The sequence below is a fragment of the Merops nubicus genome, unplaced genomic scaffold, assembly GCF_000691845.1.
Source record: "Merops nubicus isolate BGI_N331 unplaced genomic scaffold, ASM69184v1 scaffold17811, whole genome shotgun sequence".
Taxonomy (NCBI): domain Eukaryota; kingdom Metazoa; phylum Chordata; class Aves; order Coraciiformes; family Meropidae; genus Merops; species Merops nubicus.
This window is the reverse complement of record NW_008590442.1, coordinates 16,796-31,088: the sequence shown is the minus strand read 5'-3', so window position 1 is coordinate 31,088 and position 14,293 is coordinate 16,796. Positions and strand designations below refer to the sequence as shown.

The window sequence follows — 14,293 nt, the reverse complement described above, 5'->3', positions numbered from 1 at the left end:
GTTACAGTACTTTAGCACATCAACACGCTTTTCTGACAAACTTGAGTCTAGAGCTTTCTGTGGCAGTTCATTTTGCTTAGTCAAACTCTGGATTTTTCATGTACCATTTTTTTCTTTGATTTATTTACTTAAAAACATCTGTGAAAAAAATGAGTAGTATTTACTTCTAAGGTTTCACCAATATTATCCTTATTATAGCACTGCTTGGATGTACATGAAGGTACAGATGAAAACCTTTCTTTTTGAGAAAACAGAGTGTATTTTAAAGAAAAAATACCTTTTCGAAAGGTGCAAATCTTTATCTAGCAATAAAAAACTGCTCTCTTTTGTGCTCTTTCTCTCTATAAGTGTAAAAGGGCAGTGCAGAGAGTGAGTTTAATTCATAATTTTCAAGTACATTTAAAAAATTAATCTGAAAATTCACATAGTCTAATTTATTTTTTTTTTCCCAAAGAGAAGAATTTGTACATTTGAATTGGAATCTTCGTCTTCCAATGAATTAAAATGCACTTAAAAGGGAAGACCAAATAGACGTTTTCTTGAAACACAGATTTCATGTTTCATGTACAGTAGTTATAAGACTCAATGGCAGTCTGAGGTTTTGCTGCAAGATCAAAGAACAGTAATCTGCAGTACATCTCTGTCACTGATGCTAACTCTAAAGCAACATATTGCAACCTTTAATCTCTCAGTAGTTTTATGTATGACTTAACAGAATTTCTTGAAGAACAGAGAAAAGGTATTTTTCAAAGTCAGCATCAAAGTTTAGTTTTCGTTGACACTTGAGGTTTTTTTTGTTTATATACTTTGTGAACTGCAAAGTTTGGAGTTCAGGCTATTTTAATTGATGAGGAGGGCTATGACTAAACTGATGGATTCAGCAGCTGCAGATTACAGGATCAGCTGTGTGGAAGACTGAGTGAAGTGGGCAGTTGGCAGCCAAATGGGTACAACCACTGTAGCCTAAGAAATTCCACAGTCAGCTATCTTGTAGCATAGCCTATGAGAGGATGACACAACCTTTAACACCACTATGAAACCATGTAAAAATAAAAATTCCCAGTGGATGCGTGGGCTCAACAATTACAAAAAGTTTTGGAAATGGTGCTTTCTAAAAATCAGGGTATAATAGCTTCTGATATGAAACTATATGTTGATAAAATGGGGAAGGATTTCCATGCTTATATTTGTAGGCTGTATGTTATTGCTGTGAACCTGGAACTATGCATATTTAGAAATAGCCGCCAATAGAGAAATGCTGTTTTCTTATTACTTAAAAGTTTATGGTTTACTTTATCTACCTGCCACTTCTGGTCAGAACAACTACCACTCTTGACAGTTTTTAGGTACTATCTTGTGATACTGTTGTTCTTTATCTATAAATACAAAGTGTAAAAAAGGCACGTGACGATGTTCTGCTGGTTTTCTCTATCTAATGGTATACACCTACAAGGAGTTAGGAAGAATGAGGACAAGTCCATGTTGTACCCTGTCTTGATATTGAGCCTCAGTAAAATCAGGAACATATGTAACGTGATATTTTTTGTGCTGTGTTTGAATTGTATTAAAGATTACAGATAATTATTAAATTCACAGCTGTGCTAGATATAATTATTTCATTTTGCTGAATTATATATAAATCTAGACATCAGGTACACTAATAAGAAAATGTTGTACTGGATAATGCCAACTGGATTTGACATTACATTGTTTCATCTCAAGTATGCTGTTTGTGCCAGGCAAATATAAAGAAAAGATGCAAGCAAGTAGGCTGCAGCTTTCTTAATGCTCTTCTGCTGAGAACCAATCAGCATTAACTTATATGGCAAAAGTGATAATTTCTTTGTAATTATGTTCTCTTCATATTCTCTGTCCTTAGTGCAATCTCACCTTCCCAACATCATGTGACTGTTAAAAAACAAGGAAGGGGCATATCAGTAGGAGCTGAAATTTTTGGTTTTCAAATCTTTATATAATGTGGACTTCCCTTAAAACAAGGTCTGATCCATTTTATCCAGGAAACCTGGCCTGTGGTGAAACAAAATCCAGTTCTTTATACAGCAGCTACAGATTCAGATGGAAGTCACCCACAAAAACAATGTTATCAGCTTATGGGTCTAAAAATTTTTTTTCAAGAAATATCCAATACCATGTACCATGTACGCAGAGTCTGATGTATCAAGGACTCCTGATCACCTGCTAGCTATCACACAAGCCGTTAGTGCATGTTCAGTAAGATTGTGGCATTTATGCTACCACTGTGTAAGCACACAGTGAATCCAGCCTACTCTTGTCAGTCTTCAGACTTAGAGTGCATGTGCAAGTGGATTGCACCGCATATATGCAATATTGAACTGGGTATACTGAACTTGTCCATGCACTGTAGACATATGTCTGGGACTTCTGGATGTTGAATAGCTGGAGCTATTAATAGGGGAGCTAAATAACTTTAATCTATGCTTGGCCCTGGTGCAAATGAAATCAGACTTCCTGAACAGTTCAATCATATTTTCATCTAATACGAAGAAAAAAAAAAAAAGCCAAACCAACAGCCCTAAAGATCACATCATGTCAACATACTTATCAGGAAAGGAAAAAGTCCTTCCTATTCTCCTGTGAAAATAAGGACAAGACAAGACTACAGTGAAAGTTCAATTCTATACTAATTCCAGGCCAGAAGGGAGAGGGAGCTGATGATAAAGTCAGAAAACGGAGTTCAGAGTTTATATATTCTGAAAGGTATGTAGGCACTTAATTTTCTTTCTGGTTTATTCAGCCCCTCAGGAAATAGCTTCCTGTCTTTTGGCCACCCACTCTTTCTAACACCTAAATCCTTCAAGAGCTGGTGCTTTTTCTCTGAGTGAGATGGTAGTCTTATATGCTAAGACTAGAGTATGTGACCTTTACTCGGATATGGACGAGGTCAGCCTTAGGTTCTCTCCACGTTACTGAAACTGTCAAGAACAGTTAATTATCTTTAGTACATAAAACGTTTGGCTGCTGCTATGCTTGCACTAGTCTATAAGTAATTCAGGCTTTGCTTTTTGAGGAAAATGAGCAACGTATAACAAGCCATGAAAAAATGAACAGTATATGTCCTTGAATATGTACTTCTTTCAAACATCTAGCAGTTCTGGGATGTGCATTTTGGTACAAAATTTTCTGCGTTATTAGCGAAAGTTTGTCCACTTCAGAAATTTGGGATGTTTTGATGGCTAGCCCAATGACAGCCAAAGAGAAAACTTGTTTGAAGTGTGGGTCTGAAATCTTGATTTAGGGTATTATCTAGATTAATTAGCCAATATTTTCAGTACGTTATCTAACAATTGTCAGGAGGAATTTGCTCACTGTTAATACTTTCTTCTTACAGCGTTGCATTTTCATCCTCTCAGAATTCTTATGGCAGTTGAATTTAGCATGTAACCATGTGTGAGAAGCTGGAAATTAATGAAAACTTGTTTTGCAAATTGACACAAAGTCAAGCTCATTCATATGAGTAATCTAACTGAAGTATTATATTAAGTAGTTTTCTATAGATTGAGTCTAGCTGACAAAGTTACAGTTACTGGGCAATAAAAACCTATTTTTTAATACTAGGAATGAAAATTAGACAGTGTTACGGCCAAGAGCAAAAAGACTTGCACAACACTGGAGAAGGGAATGCGCATTCAGTCAAATTAATCAGCTAAAACTGTTCTTTAAAACATTTGAAACATCATAGAAATACAGCTGTGCTTTTCAGTCAAGTTTCAGCTGTAGACAGATAAATAGATAAAGGAATAAATAATAACCTTCTCCAAAGCTTGGAAAAGATTTTTGCTGAATATTTTAGCTTTGTCTGTGTGTTTGTAGGTTAGATTAGCACACTAATCCCATCACCTGAGTGTCCTTTTGCTCACCTGGAAGTGTGTGGATATTTAAAGCTCTGAGCACTTGCAGCCTTGTGCTTGCAAATATAGATCCTGGTTGTCACAACAAGGGGACTAAGGACAGAGGGGAAGAGATACTGCTTCTCTCTCAAGGCAGCCCCAAAACTCTGTGCATTGAAATGCCAACGCTGGCATTTATGAGAGCTACTCCTGCAGGGGACTTGAGTTAGTGGTCAGTGCTTTATTAAGCTGAGCAACTGTTGATAGTACTCAAATGTAATAGTTTCTCAAGGGTCAATGTTGTGCTACCTTCTGTGTCAAAATTCTTTAGTATTATCTAGGGGTTTGATTTTGGTTTAATTTGTTACATACAAATGATTACATATTCAATAATTTGGCTTCGTGTTCAGATTGACAATGTCAAATCTGAACTGTTAAAAATTACTGTATTGTATTATTAATTTAGAACCTGATTTTTACTGATTTTCTTGTTATTCTACTGCTGTACAAAACCACAAGAGTATTAGCAAAGAGATAATGTTTCATGATAATTGTCTGATAGAATTGTTTCAATAGCAAATTTCAAATGAAACAAAACTATATTGCTTTATTGATGTTATGTATACATCCTTTACCTAAAAGACATCTGTGGAGGTTTGAATTAAACTAATTTCTTTTTTTTTTTTAAACAAGAAATAAATGTTGGATTTAAGATATACTCTTATGTCACTTAAATACATGCCACAGATAGGAAAAAAACTTCTAGGATCCATTGCTGATTTTTTTTTTCATATATAAATAATTTCCTTACTTGTTCATAGTATGCTGTTTACAATTAGTTTTCAAACAGAATTGTTATAAAGCAGTGGGTTTTGCTCAAAAGTTTATGCCTAAACATTCTTTAGTTTTGTGACTTAACTTGCCACAGAGAAAATTAAGACTAGTTGGTAAAGATTTTATACTGTATGTAGCACACTTTAGAAATCTGGAACATTAATTGTTAAATTTGGAGGATACCATCCCATCAAAACCTTAGTTTCATAACGTGGCAACGTATTTTCTTTTCTGCTTTCTCATCATAATTTTTCACATCTTGTCTGCTTTCCCTCTTTTTACTTCTCCACCCATCTTATGTTCAATTTTGAGCACATAACAAGACTATGCAAAAGTAAGCTCCCCCTCACCACAGCAACCAGCAATGGATCTCAGAAATAGTTTACCCACGTAAAGTTTATCTCGGACTTTTGCCCTGCTTGGCTATAGAGCTTAGATTAAAACATAATCCTGTCCAAAAGAATTTTGTTGATGATGGCACAGATCAGATTCTTTACATTTTAACTGAGAGGGGGAGAGAGGAAAAGCAGGGAGACTGCTTGTGGCAGTCTTATCACTTTCATTCCTATTGCCGTTGTCTAGGATGTCACTGTACAGTGTTAGTTTTCTGCTTCTGATTCGTGTGATCTTCTCGTGCCATCCTTTATTGTATGCTGCCTTTACTCTTACTCACCAGTCCTGCCAAGCAGGACAGCTGCTGGTTCAGTTGCTGTAGCATTGCTATAAATTAAAAAAAACCCAAAAAAACCAAAAAACACCTCTGTATGTATTACTTACATTATCTTTCCTCCTCGAAATAATAGATTCTCTATTTAATAAAAGCTAGATTAAAGCAAACCTGATCCATGGAAAAACCAGGTCTGTAGCTAAATACTTATTTTATTTTTCCGTTGCAGGATATTTGTGAAGATATATCTGATCACGTTGAACAAATTCATGCTCTACTAGAGACTGAGTTTTCCCTGAAGCTTCTGTCTTACTCCGTCAATGTGATAGTTGATATCCACACAGTACAAATACTTTGGCACCAGCTACGTGTTTCTGTTCTGGTTCTGAGGGAGCGTATTCTCCAGGGACTGCAAGACGCCAATGGAAACTACACCAGGCAGACTGATATTCTGCAAGCATTTTCTGAAGAGACTAAGGAGGTATAGTAATTAAATTGTTTGGGGAATTTAGTGTGGTTTTTTTAAGCATCTCACCTGTCGTGCACTTAAAATTCGCAGGATGACCATTATAAGGACAGCTTGTCTTCTAGATATTTTGCTAATTTTGTGTTTTAAGGGTCTTCAGCTGATATCTGTTCTCACTGAGCCAAATTAAAGCAAGTACATTAAGGTCAGTTTTCAGAATTGTCATGCTAGTGGCTAGCAATGTTTTATTCTGATTGAAATATTCTTCACAAAGGGTGAGAAACACAGAGGTGCATCTAGTCCAAAGTCCTTGGTCTAGTCACTTGCGAATGTAAGGTTCATTTCCAATTCAAAACACAATTTTTATGAGCTACGAATTCTTCAATGAAAAGTTTAGATATTTCCTTTCTTGCATACACAAGCCTGACGCTTACGCAGTTTTCAAAACCTTCCAGACTAGGTCAGTATTGCTTTAAAGCAAAACACAATGTTTTCCAAAACTTTCCAGATTAGGTTCAAATTGTTTTATAGCAGAGGGAATGGACTTTCATTTTTTTGAGTGATAGCTCTGCAATATATTTCTAAACAGTCACGCATTTTGTCTGAGAAGTAATGATTCATGAGTCATACATTTTTTTCTCTAATATTGTTAAATGCATACACATGTAAATGGTTTATAAATCTGGATTCATTTAGGTAAAATGCCTCTTCCTTTGACTTCAACATTACTAAATTAACTTACTTTGAAGGACACTGCTGGCCTAATTTTTACAACTGAGAGAAGATGTGCATTTTTAATAGTTATAGTAGTGAATGGTTAATAGAAGATACCTTAACATGTAGAGGACTCTTCATGTACTGTAAGTCCTGTAAGATTAAGATAAAATGCTTTTGTAAGGACTAGATACATCTACGGAAAGAGACTTCTAAATCAGTCCAGTGAGATTCTGAGGCCTGTGTTACAGATGAAGTTTGAAGTCCTGCATTTCAGATCACTCAAGTTTAAAGAGAATGGGCATATTTCCCTGCTCCCTGTTGGACTTTGTATTTGTCTTTGGCACAGCAGAGTGGGTGGTCCTGAAATCAATGCTCAGATATGCCCAGGCCCACCTTCCACACCCCCTCTTCCTGATGTATACACATACCTGGTGCTTCAGATCCAGTTTCTGCTTTGCTGTTGCTGGTAAACCTTGTCTGGCAAGTCTAAAGGAAATCTACGCTTGTCTGAATATCCAGAGTGGTGAATTAGGGTTAAGTCATTATTTTATGACATGAGTGTGGTAATTTCAAGACATAACTAAAGGGCAGATTCATATACTAAGAAAGAGGAAATATTCCATCTGTATCTGATTACAACTGCTATAAAAAACATCCCCCCAATAGAGAGGAGGACTGTGAAAGGATAGATTATTTTTCAGTGGGGGGAAAAAAAAGTTGCCAGATAGGCTTATATGATAAAAAAAAAGACAAATTATCCTGACATTCTTTTTTTCCACCCCAACCAAACCAGATAATATTTGATAAAATTAATGGCTAGCAATAGCAGGAACACAATATTAAGTTTCTGCTCTAATGCTTGGATAGGTTCCCAGAAATTGCCTTGTAGTTTTTAACCTTCGGGTATGTATTCATGCTTTTCATTTGGTACAATGGTAGTGGCTTTATTTGGTCTACTTTCATAAATCTAATGTAATGTAAAGGCAATTGTATCTACTCTTATCTACCTTTGTTTGGTGTTTCTCCCATGTCCTTTTCCAGACAGGACTATATTGTGGGACTAGTAAGTGCCTCATGATACAAATACTATCTATTAGGGCTTTTCATGCATATGTGAATAGTGAGACTGCTTAAGCAAACCAAGAAACCTTTGCTCATATAGATAACATTTCCTTGGAGAATCATTCTCCTAATTTTAAATACTCCTTGGGGATTATGAAACAGGAATGACAGCTTGGTTTTTTTTTCTCCCAAGACTGCAAAATTATCTGGTTTGAAATGAATAGAAGGAAACTGGAAACTTTCACATACAACAAAGACTTCTATTTTGGAATTCACTATCACAGAACACTTAGAAGTGGAAAGGAGTACAAAAAAATATATGTGAAAACTAAGCAAAGATAGAAGGGATTATAACCTTCAGATGAGGAAGTCCTTATGCTGCTCACAGGGTAGAAGCTGGGAGCAAGAGTAGAAATATTGTGTGTGGAAGGGCCATGTATGTATAGCCATGTTTTACAGCTCAGCTAGCAGAAAATGTTTAGAACTGGTGCAGAGACAGGATGCTGAGCTAGACAGAAATTTGATCTGAACCAGTTCAGCAAATATTTTGCTTTTGTGTAGTCCATGAACCTATCATTTCACAAAATGTTTGGCTCCCTCCTTAAGTCAGCTGTCTTCTGTATAGTGGAGACGAGCAGCTTTGGCTGCCAGTGTTAACTGAGGAGGAGTGCCAAGGTTTCTTTTGTGTGCAGTGAGACAGTCTCATCTGGTTAATATTCACTGCTCTCTCTGTTCACAGACTGCACAGTCAACCACAGCACCACAGTCCTGCCTGGGCTGTATTTGCCCTGTAGCGCACAGAAATGTGCAGAAGCTAGTCCCAACATACCGATTGGGGGTAACACCCCTGGAGTAGCTACCAAAACACAAAAGTGTCCAGCACAGTCTGTGTCGGCTTGCTTAGGAACCAGCTCATTAACTGGGCAGCCAGTAACTGCACTTTTGGCTATTTCAGTGACACCATTCTGAATAAGATGCCAACATGAAAGAGCACAAGAAGTTTTATGGCTAGGAGCAAATAGAGAAACCAGGGAGGCAAGCTGCCTGCCGTGATGGAGATGCCAAATTAAGAAAATACTTTTTTAAATAAAAAAGTTTGAAGAGTTAAGATATTGAAGGACAGTTTCTCCTTCAGGAATGACCCAGAGATACATAAGAAGGAAAGAGAAAAGAATTCTGTGCAGCCTGATTTTTGTCCAGCTGAATCTAACCTGGGAGTTTTATTTCACAGTTTATAAACCCAGGAAACAGGGAAAGGATCAGTATAAGGCTATGTTAAAACACAGTGAATCCTGATGTTCTGAAACAGTTGGTGAAGTCACAAAAGAAATACCTTACAAATTAAAGTATCTCATTTGAAAGAGTTAAAAAAAAAACAGCGGAGTAGTGCTAGTTTAAAAGGTATTGGAAACAGCCTACAGAGCTTTATGGGAAGCATTACTATGTGAAAAGGGACATTTTTTATAAACCAAGGTATTCCTATTGGTAGCCATGAAAATCGCTAAATGTAATATTTTTCTGAAATAAAAAAAAAAAAAAAGCAAAGCAACACCAACATTAACAAACAGAAAACACAATAAAAACATGGTAATATTGGCATTAAATAATGCTCCTCTGAAGCACACATTTAAGAGGATGCTTGGAAAATGACCAGGCAAGATGGTTTAATGCATCTAATTGTAAATTCTATTCATGTTAATAAACACATTTTTCAGAGATGAACGTATGGAACTCATTATACGGGAGAGATTAAGGCACTTAGGTCCTTGGAAAGGTTTTTTAGTTATATATGGCTTTACAGTTTCTAATCTCTTCCTGAGATTAGAGGGAACATGCAGCTGTGATACTGATCATTGATTAGTCATTGCTTTCGATAATAAATGTAGATCCAAAATATAAATTTGACAGTTTTATAAAAACTTCCCCGTTTAATTCTGGACTATTGACAATGTACTCTTTGTGGCATATGTTCTACATCTGGACAGAATGTGCTAAATAAAAGGTATTTTCAGAATCCAAGACTGTGGTTGAATAATAACTTTCTAATCAGTCTTCTCTATAAATAACACTTTTAGCTGGAGAATTTTTTGTATTTTTACTTTGAATAGTGCAAGTGGAGTGGACAGAGTACAGGGCTTAAACATTACATATTTATAGAATAAGGCAAACAATAGCCATCTTTGAGACTATTCTTGTTGAGATCAAAATCCAAGTGGTTTATTGTGAGATGAAGAGACTGTGGAGTTACTGCACCTTCTTCAGGCGTGATGCCTAACGTCCATAAACCATGGATTTAGGCAGAGTAGTGAGAAAAGCTGTTCCAGAGAAGAATTCAGACAGGAACCTGTTGTGAATACTCAAGACTTTTATTTAAAAAAACTCTATTATGAGAAGCAAACCTGGGAAGAAAGATCAGTATATTAATTAAGGAACCTAAGGTTAGAAACCTAAAACATGATTTTCTGCCCTTTATGATGTTTTAAAAGTAGTTTCTGTAAGCACTTGGGCTAATGTTTGCTTTTTTATTTTAAATTCTGCTTCTCAGTTTCTTTTGTCCAGCTGATATGCTCTGCCAATTTCTCTTGTTTTAGATAGTTTCCTGGAGTTATTTAAGATGCACACAGCAGTGTAAATAACGGAAATTGTTTCAGATTAATTTTATACTATGTTCAAATTTCAAATTCTGTTCAAGGATCTGGAAATAGTTGAGCCCTGCCTAGGTGGTAAAACATTAAATTGTCTACTAAAAATATACTTACAAACTGTTGACTAAACATACATTGCTGTGACTGTTTTTATCAGGCTGCTTTATCAGGCTGCTGTGATTGTTTTTATCAAGCTGCCTTTGGATCTTAATGTAGTTAGATTTTTTTAGTGTTCTTCACATAAGCCACCAAAATATTTATAAACATTAGTTTGAATTTGATCTTAAACCTCTCATTTGCCACCTGAGATGGTCTTCTCTGGCTGTGTCTGTGTTTCTGAGATTGAAGGACTTCCATTGAGAAGATGCTGACAAGGGGACACATCAGGCTGGAGGTTTAGGATTCTTGAATATAGTATCTTTTCCTTGAACTGTTCTTCATTTGTGTTTCAAATATCCATCAGATAAACCCTCAGTTGATAATGCTATAAAAGAGTGAAATGTAGTTAACAACCTATGTGTCATAAACACATAATAAATGTGTTTATGGAGTAAAGGAATAAAGGTCTCATTATTAGATGATGCTTTGAAAAAAGCATTTTGACAATCAACAGAAACATTGCATAGCAGCAAGGAGTTCTAAGAACACAAGATTAGCAAGGTGGCTGATACACTCAGCAGTCGCCAAGATCCCCTCCCTTCTGTTTGAGGTAGTTTACACAGAAAACACTAGAGTCTGCTGCATGGAATTTCTGAGTCTCCCCTATAAAGTAAGTAGAACTCAGAGCAGAATTTAAAGAGAAATCCAGTATGAAAATGTGTGGCGATTTTTAGGTAACTTTCTATATCAGACAGAAACTAAGCATTTTTCAGTTTACTGCCATTTTTAATTCCCAAATACTTTAGAATGGTTTGTTCATCTACAGGCAAAAACAGGCAACTTTCCCGGATGTTAGGCAGTGAAACACAGAAGCTGATCATTGCTTCATGTACGCCGTATATGACAAATAATATTCTAAAGATGTACTCTGTCTATTTCAGGACCGTCTTGACTCGTTAACCGAAGTTGATGATTCTGGTCAGCTAACCATCAAATGTTCTCAAAATTACTTGTCACTGGATTGTGGTATTACTGCATTTGAACTGTCTGACTATAGCCCTAGTGAGGATTTGTTTGGTACTCTGGAGGATATGACCTCCAGCCAAGGGAAAGCAAAATCATTTGAATCCTGGAACTACAGCGAGATGGATAAGGACTTTCCAGGAATTATTAGAAGTGTGGGTTTACTTGCAGTAGCAACTGATTCCATTGCTTCCCAGTGTAATGAAGCATTAAATGAAAAAGAAACCCACGTACCTCTTTCAGCAGAAGATGGAGAAGAAAAAGACGGGAAAGCATCACATGAGCTCTCACTTCTGTCTCCTCCTGCAAACTCCTCTCTTTCTAAAGAGTCTTGTTCTGAAGATGGTGTTTTACCCACTGACAGCAAAACAGTATCCACGTTAAAGAAACCAGAAAGCAATCTTCCACAGCACACTGGTGAAAATAACAAACATTCTCACTGTGAAAACTCAACTCCTAAAAGGTCCATAAGAGACTGCTTTAACTACAATGAAGATTCCCCTACACAGCCTACGTTGCCAAAAAGAGGTCTATTTCTGAAAGATGATGTGTTTAAAGATTATATGGAAGCCAATGATTTAAAAAGGCAAATCTCTCAGATAGTTAAAAATGAAATGAGTAGAAGTACACCCTCATTGTTAGATCCACCAGACAGGTCTAAGCTTTGCCTAGCTTTACAGTCACCCTACACTAACAGTCCATCTGCAGTTAGTCAGTCATATGATTGCTTAAATACAATAGATGATAGAAATCTTGAGTACACAATAAACAATCACTTCAAGGACAGTTCTATAAGTCTAGCAAAGTCTACTTTCTACACCTGTAAAGAAAATTTAAAGCACAAGAATTCTCGTGACACTTCGGAGAAAGTGAAAGCTGGCAGAACAGATGCAGGCATGTGTAAAATGGCTCCAGCAATACAAGTCGAAAAAAGAGGATGTTCTCTACAGAATGGAATCACTTCTTGTAAGTCCCAGTCTATGGAGGAGACAGAAACAGATTCTTCCGCATCATCAAATTCTTGTAACCAGAGAGACCCAAGTGGGCAATCACAAGGTAAAACTGAGCCTTTTAGTTCACCAACACATAGCCAAAACAGTGCTTCCTCAGCTGATTCTGAGCTTACTGACTCACCACCTCTTCTACTGAGAAAAAAGAATAATAAAAGCTTCTCCTCAATGCCAAGCTATACTGAAAAAAACAGTAAAGATGGTGAGGTCTGGTATGGATCTGATGAATATTTAGCACTTCCTTCACATCTCAAACAGACTGAAGTCTTAGCTTTAAAACTGGAAAATTTGACAAAGTTGCTGCCCCAAAAGCCCAGAAGAGAAATCATTCAAAACATTGATGACTGGGAGTTGTCAGAAATGAATTCAGATTCAGAAACTTATCCGACATATCAGACAAAAAAGCACAAAAAAATGGGTAGAGTTTCACCAAGCTCTTCAAGTGATATAGTATCCTCCTTAGGTGACAGTATTGAATCTGGGCCTCTCAGTGATATTCTCTCTGATGAAGATCTTTGTATGCCTGTATCTGGCATTAAAAAATACATTGAAGAAAAGTCAGAAAGGACTGCTGTCCCTCAGCCCAGTGACACTGAGACTTCTGCCTCAAATAAATCAGCTTTAATTCATCAACTGATGCAAGATATACAACATCAAGAGAATTATGAAACCGTATGGGAAAAAATTGAGGTAAGGCAATAATCCTGTGCTCTTCTATAGTGTTCTTGATAAGCCTGTATATGGAGATCAAACTGTGGGTAGAGGTGGGGTTGCTTTCTTGTATTCTTTTAATAATGAACATACTCTCATCTAGTGACTGCTAGAAGTAGAGAAGAGCAGTGATCATTGCAATTATAATGGACTGCAGTTAACTTTGACTATACAGAATTTGTCTACCTTATTTTACTTACACCAATGCCTTTAAACTTGGAAAAACATTATTCTATACATAGAGCTTCTCTTTAGCAAGATCATGTACCTGGCAAATTAATTTTTTGGATGAAGTGAAAAATAAACATTGGAAAATTAGGGATTTTTGTACTTGAATGAAATTATACTTAACAACATCTGACCATTTTCTTTAAAAAAAAAAAAAAAGAATTGTTTTAGTCCAAGAAGAGAGAAATCATTTTCTTTATTCCTGTCATACGATGTATAATAACCACATTTCACTTAAATCAATTCTTTTCCCTTGCAGTGATTATTTTCCCATCAGTATTGGTGGAATTAAACATAACATCTTCCTTCTTTTTTCTGTTTCTTTTTTTTTTTTTTTCCTAACTTAAATAATCCTTCCTAAACAATGGCAATTTAATAGTGCAATATTGATAGAGCAATAATGGGAACACACTATCCCATTAAACTTTAGATGAGATAGGATTTCTTTCTTGGCTTCTGGCATCAATTCAGAAGTAACTCTTCTTTATAAAGTGGAAGCATTTGCCGTAGTTAACCCTACGAGATCTTTTTGAGAAAAAAGATAAACTTTGGAAAGGGAGGTGAATTTGAATGAACAATCAAGTAAGAACCTAGTCTTCTCGATAATATAATTATTAGCTTACCTAGTAAATTTTTGGTTCAATTTTCTGATGGATTTGTCTTCCTGGCCATTGTACAGGAACTCTTCTATTCAGAACATTTCATTTCCATCCTCAATACAGTTTGGTAAAATGGCTGTCAAAAAAGAAAGCTCTATTTCTACTAAATTTCAAAATCCTTTAAAGTTAATGACATAAAAGAGTATGATTTTACATGAATGACATTAAAGGGTGATTTTGGCATCTAAATACTAAATCTGGTAGCTGTCTTATCTTCTGTGTAATTGAGGTCCATAAGAACTAAGAAAAAAGGATTTAGTTTTATTATTTCAGTGAATGCATCTCACAATGCGTGATTCTATA

At 36.1% G+C, this 14,293-nt stretch overlaps 1 protein-coding gene across 1 annotated transcript; it reads left to right on the top strand.

Moving 5' to 3' along the window:
* Positions 1–5,599: 5,599 nt before the first annotated feature.
* LOC103782199 (A-kinase anchor protein 6-like) lies at positions 5,600–13,082 on the top strand (the record flags this gene model as incomplete). The annotated part of the gene is made up of 2 exons (XM_008949952.1): positions 5,600–5,851; positions 11,301–13,082. Coding segments are annotated over 2 exons (2,034 nt in total), but the record flags the coding sequence as incomplete, so codon positions are not given.
* Between the last annotated feature and the right edge of the window lie 1,211 nt (positions 13,083–14,293).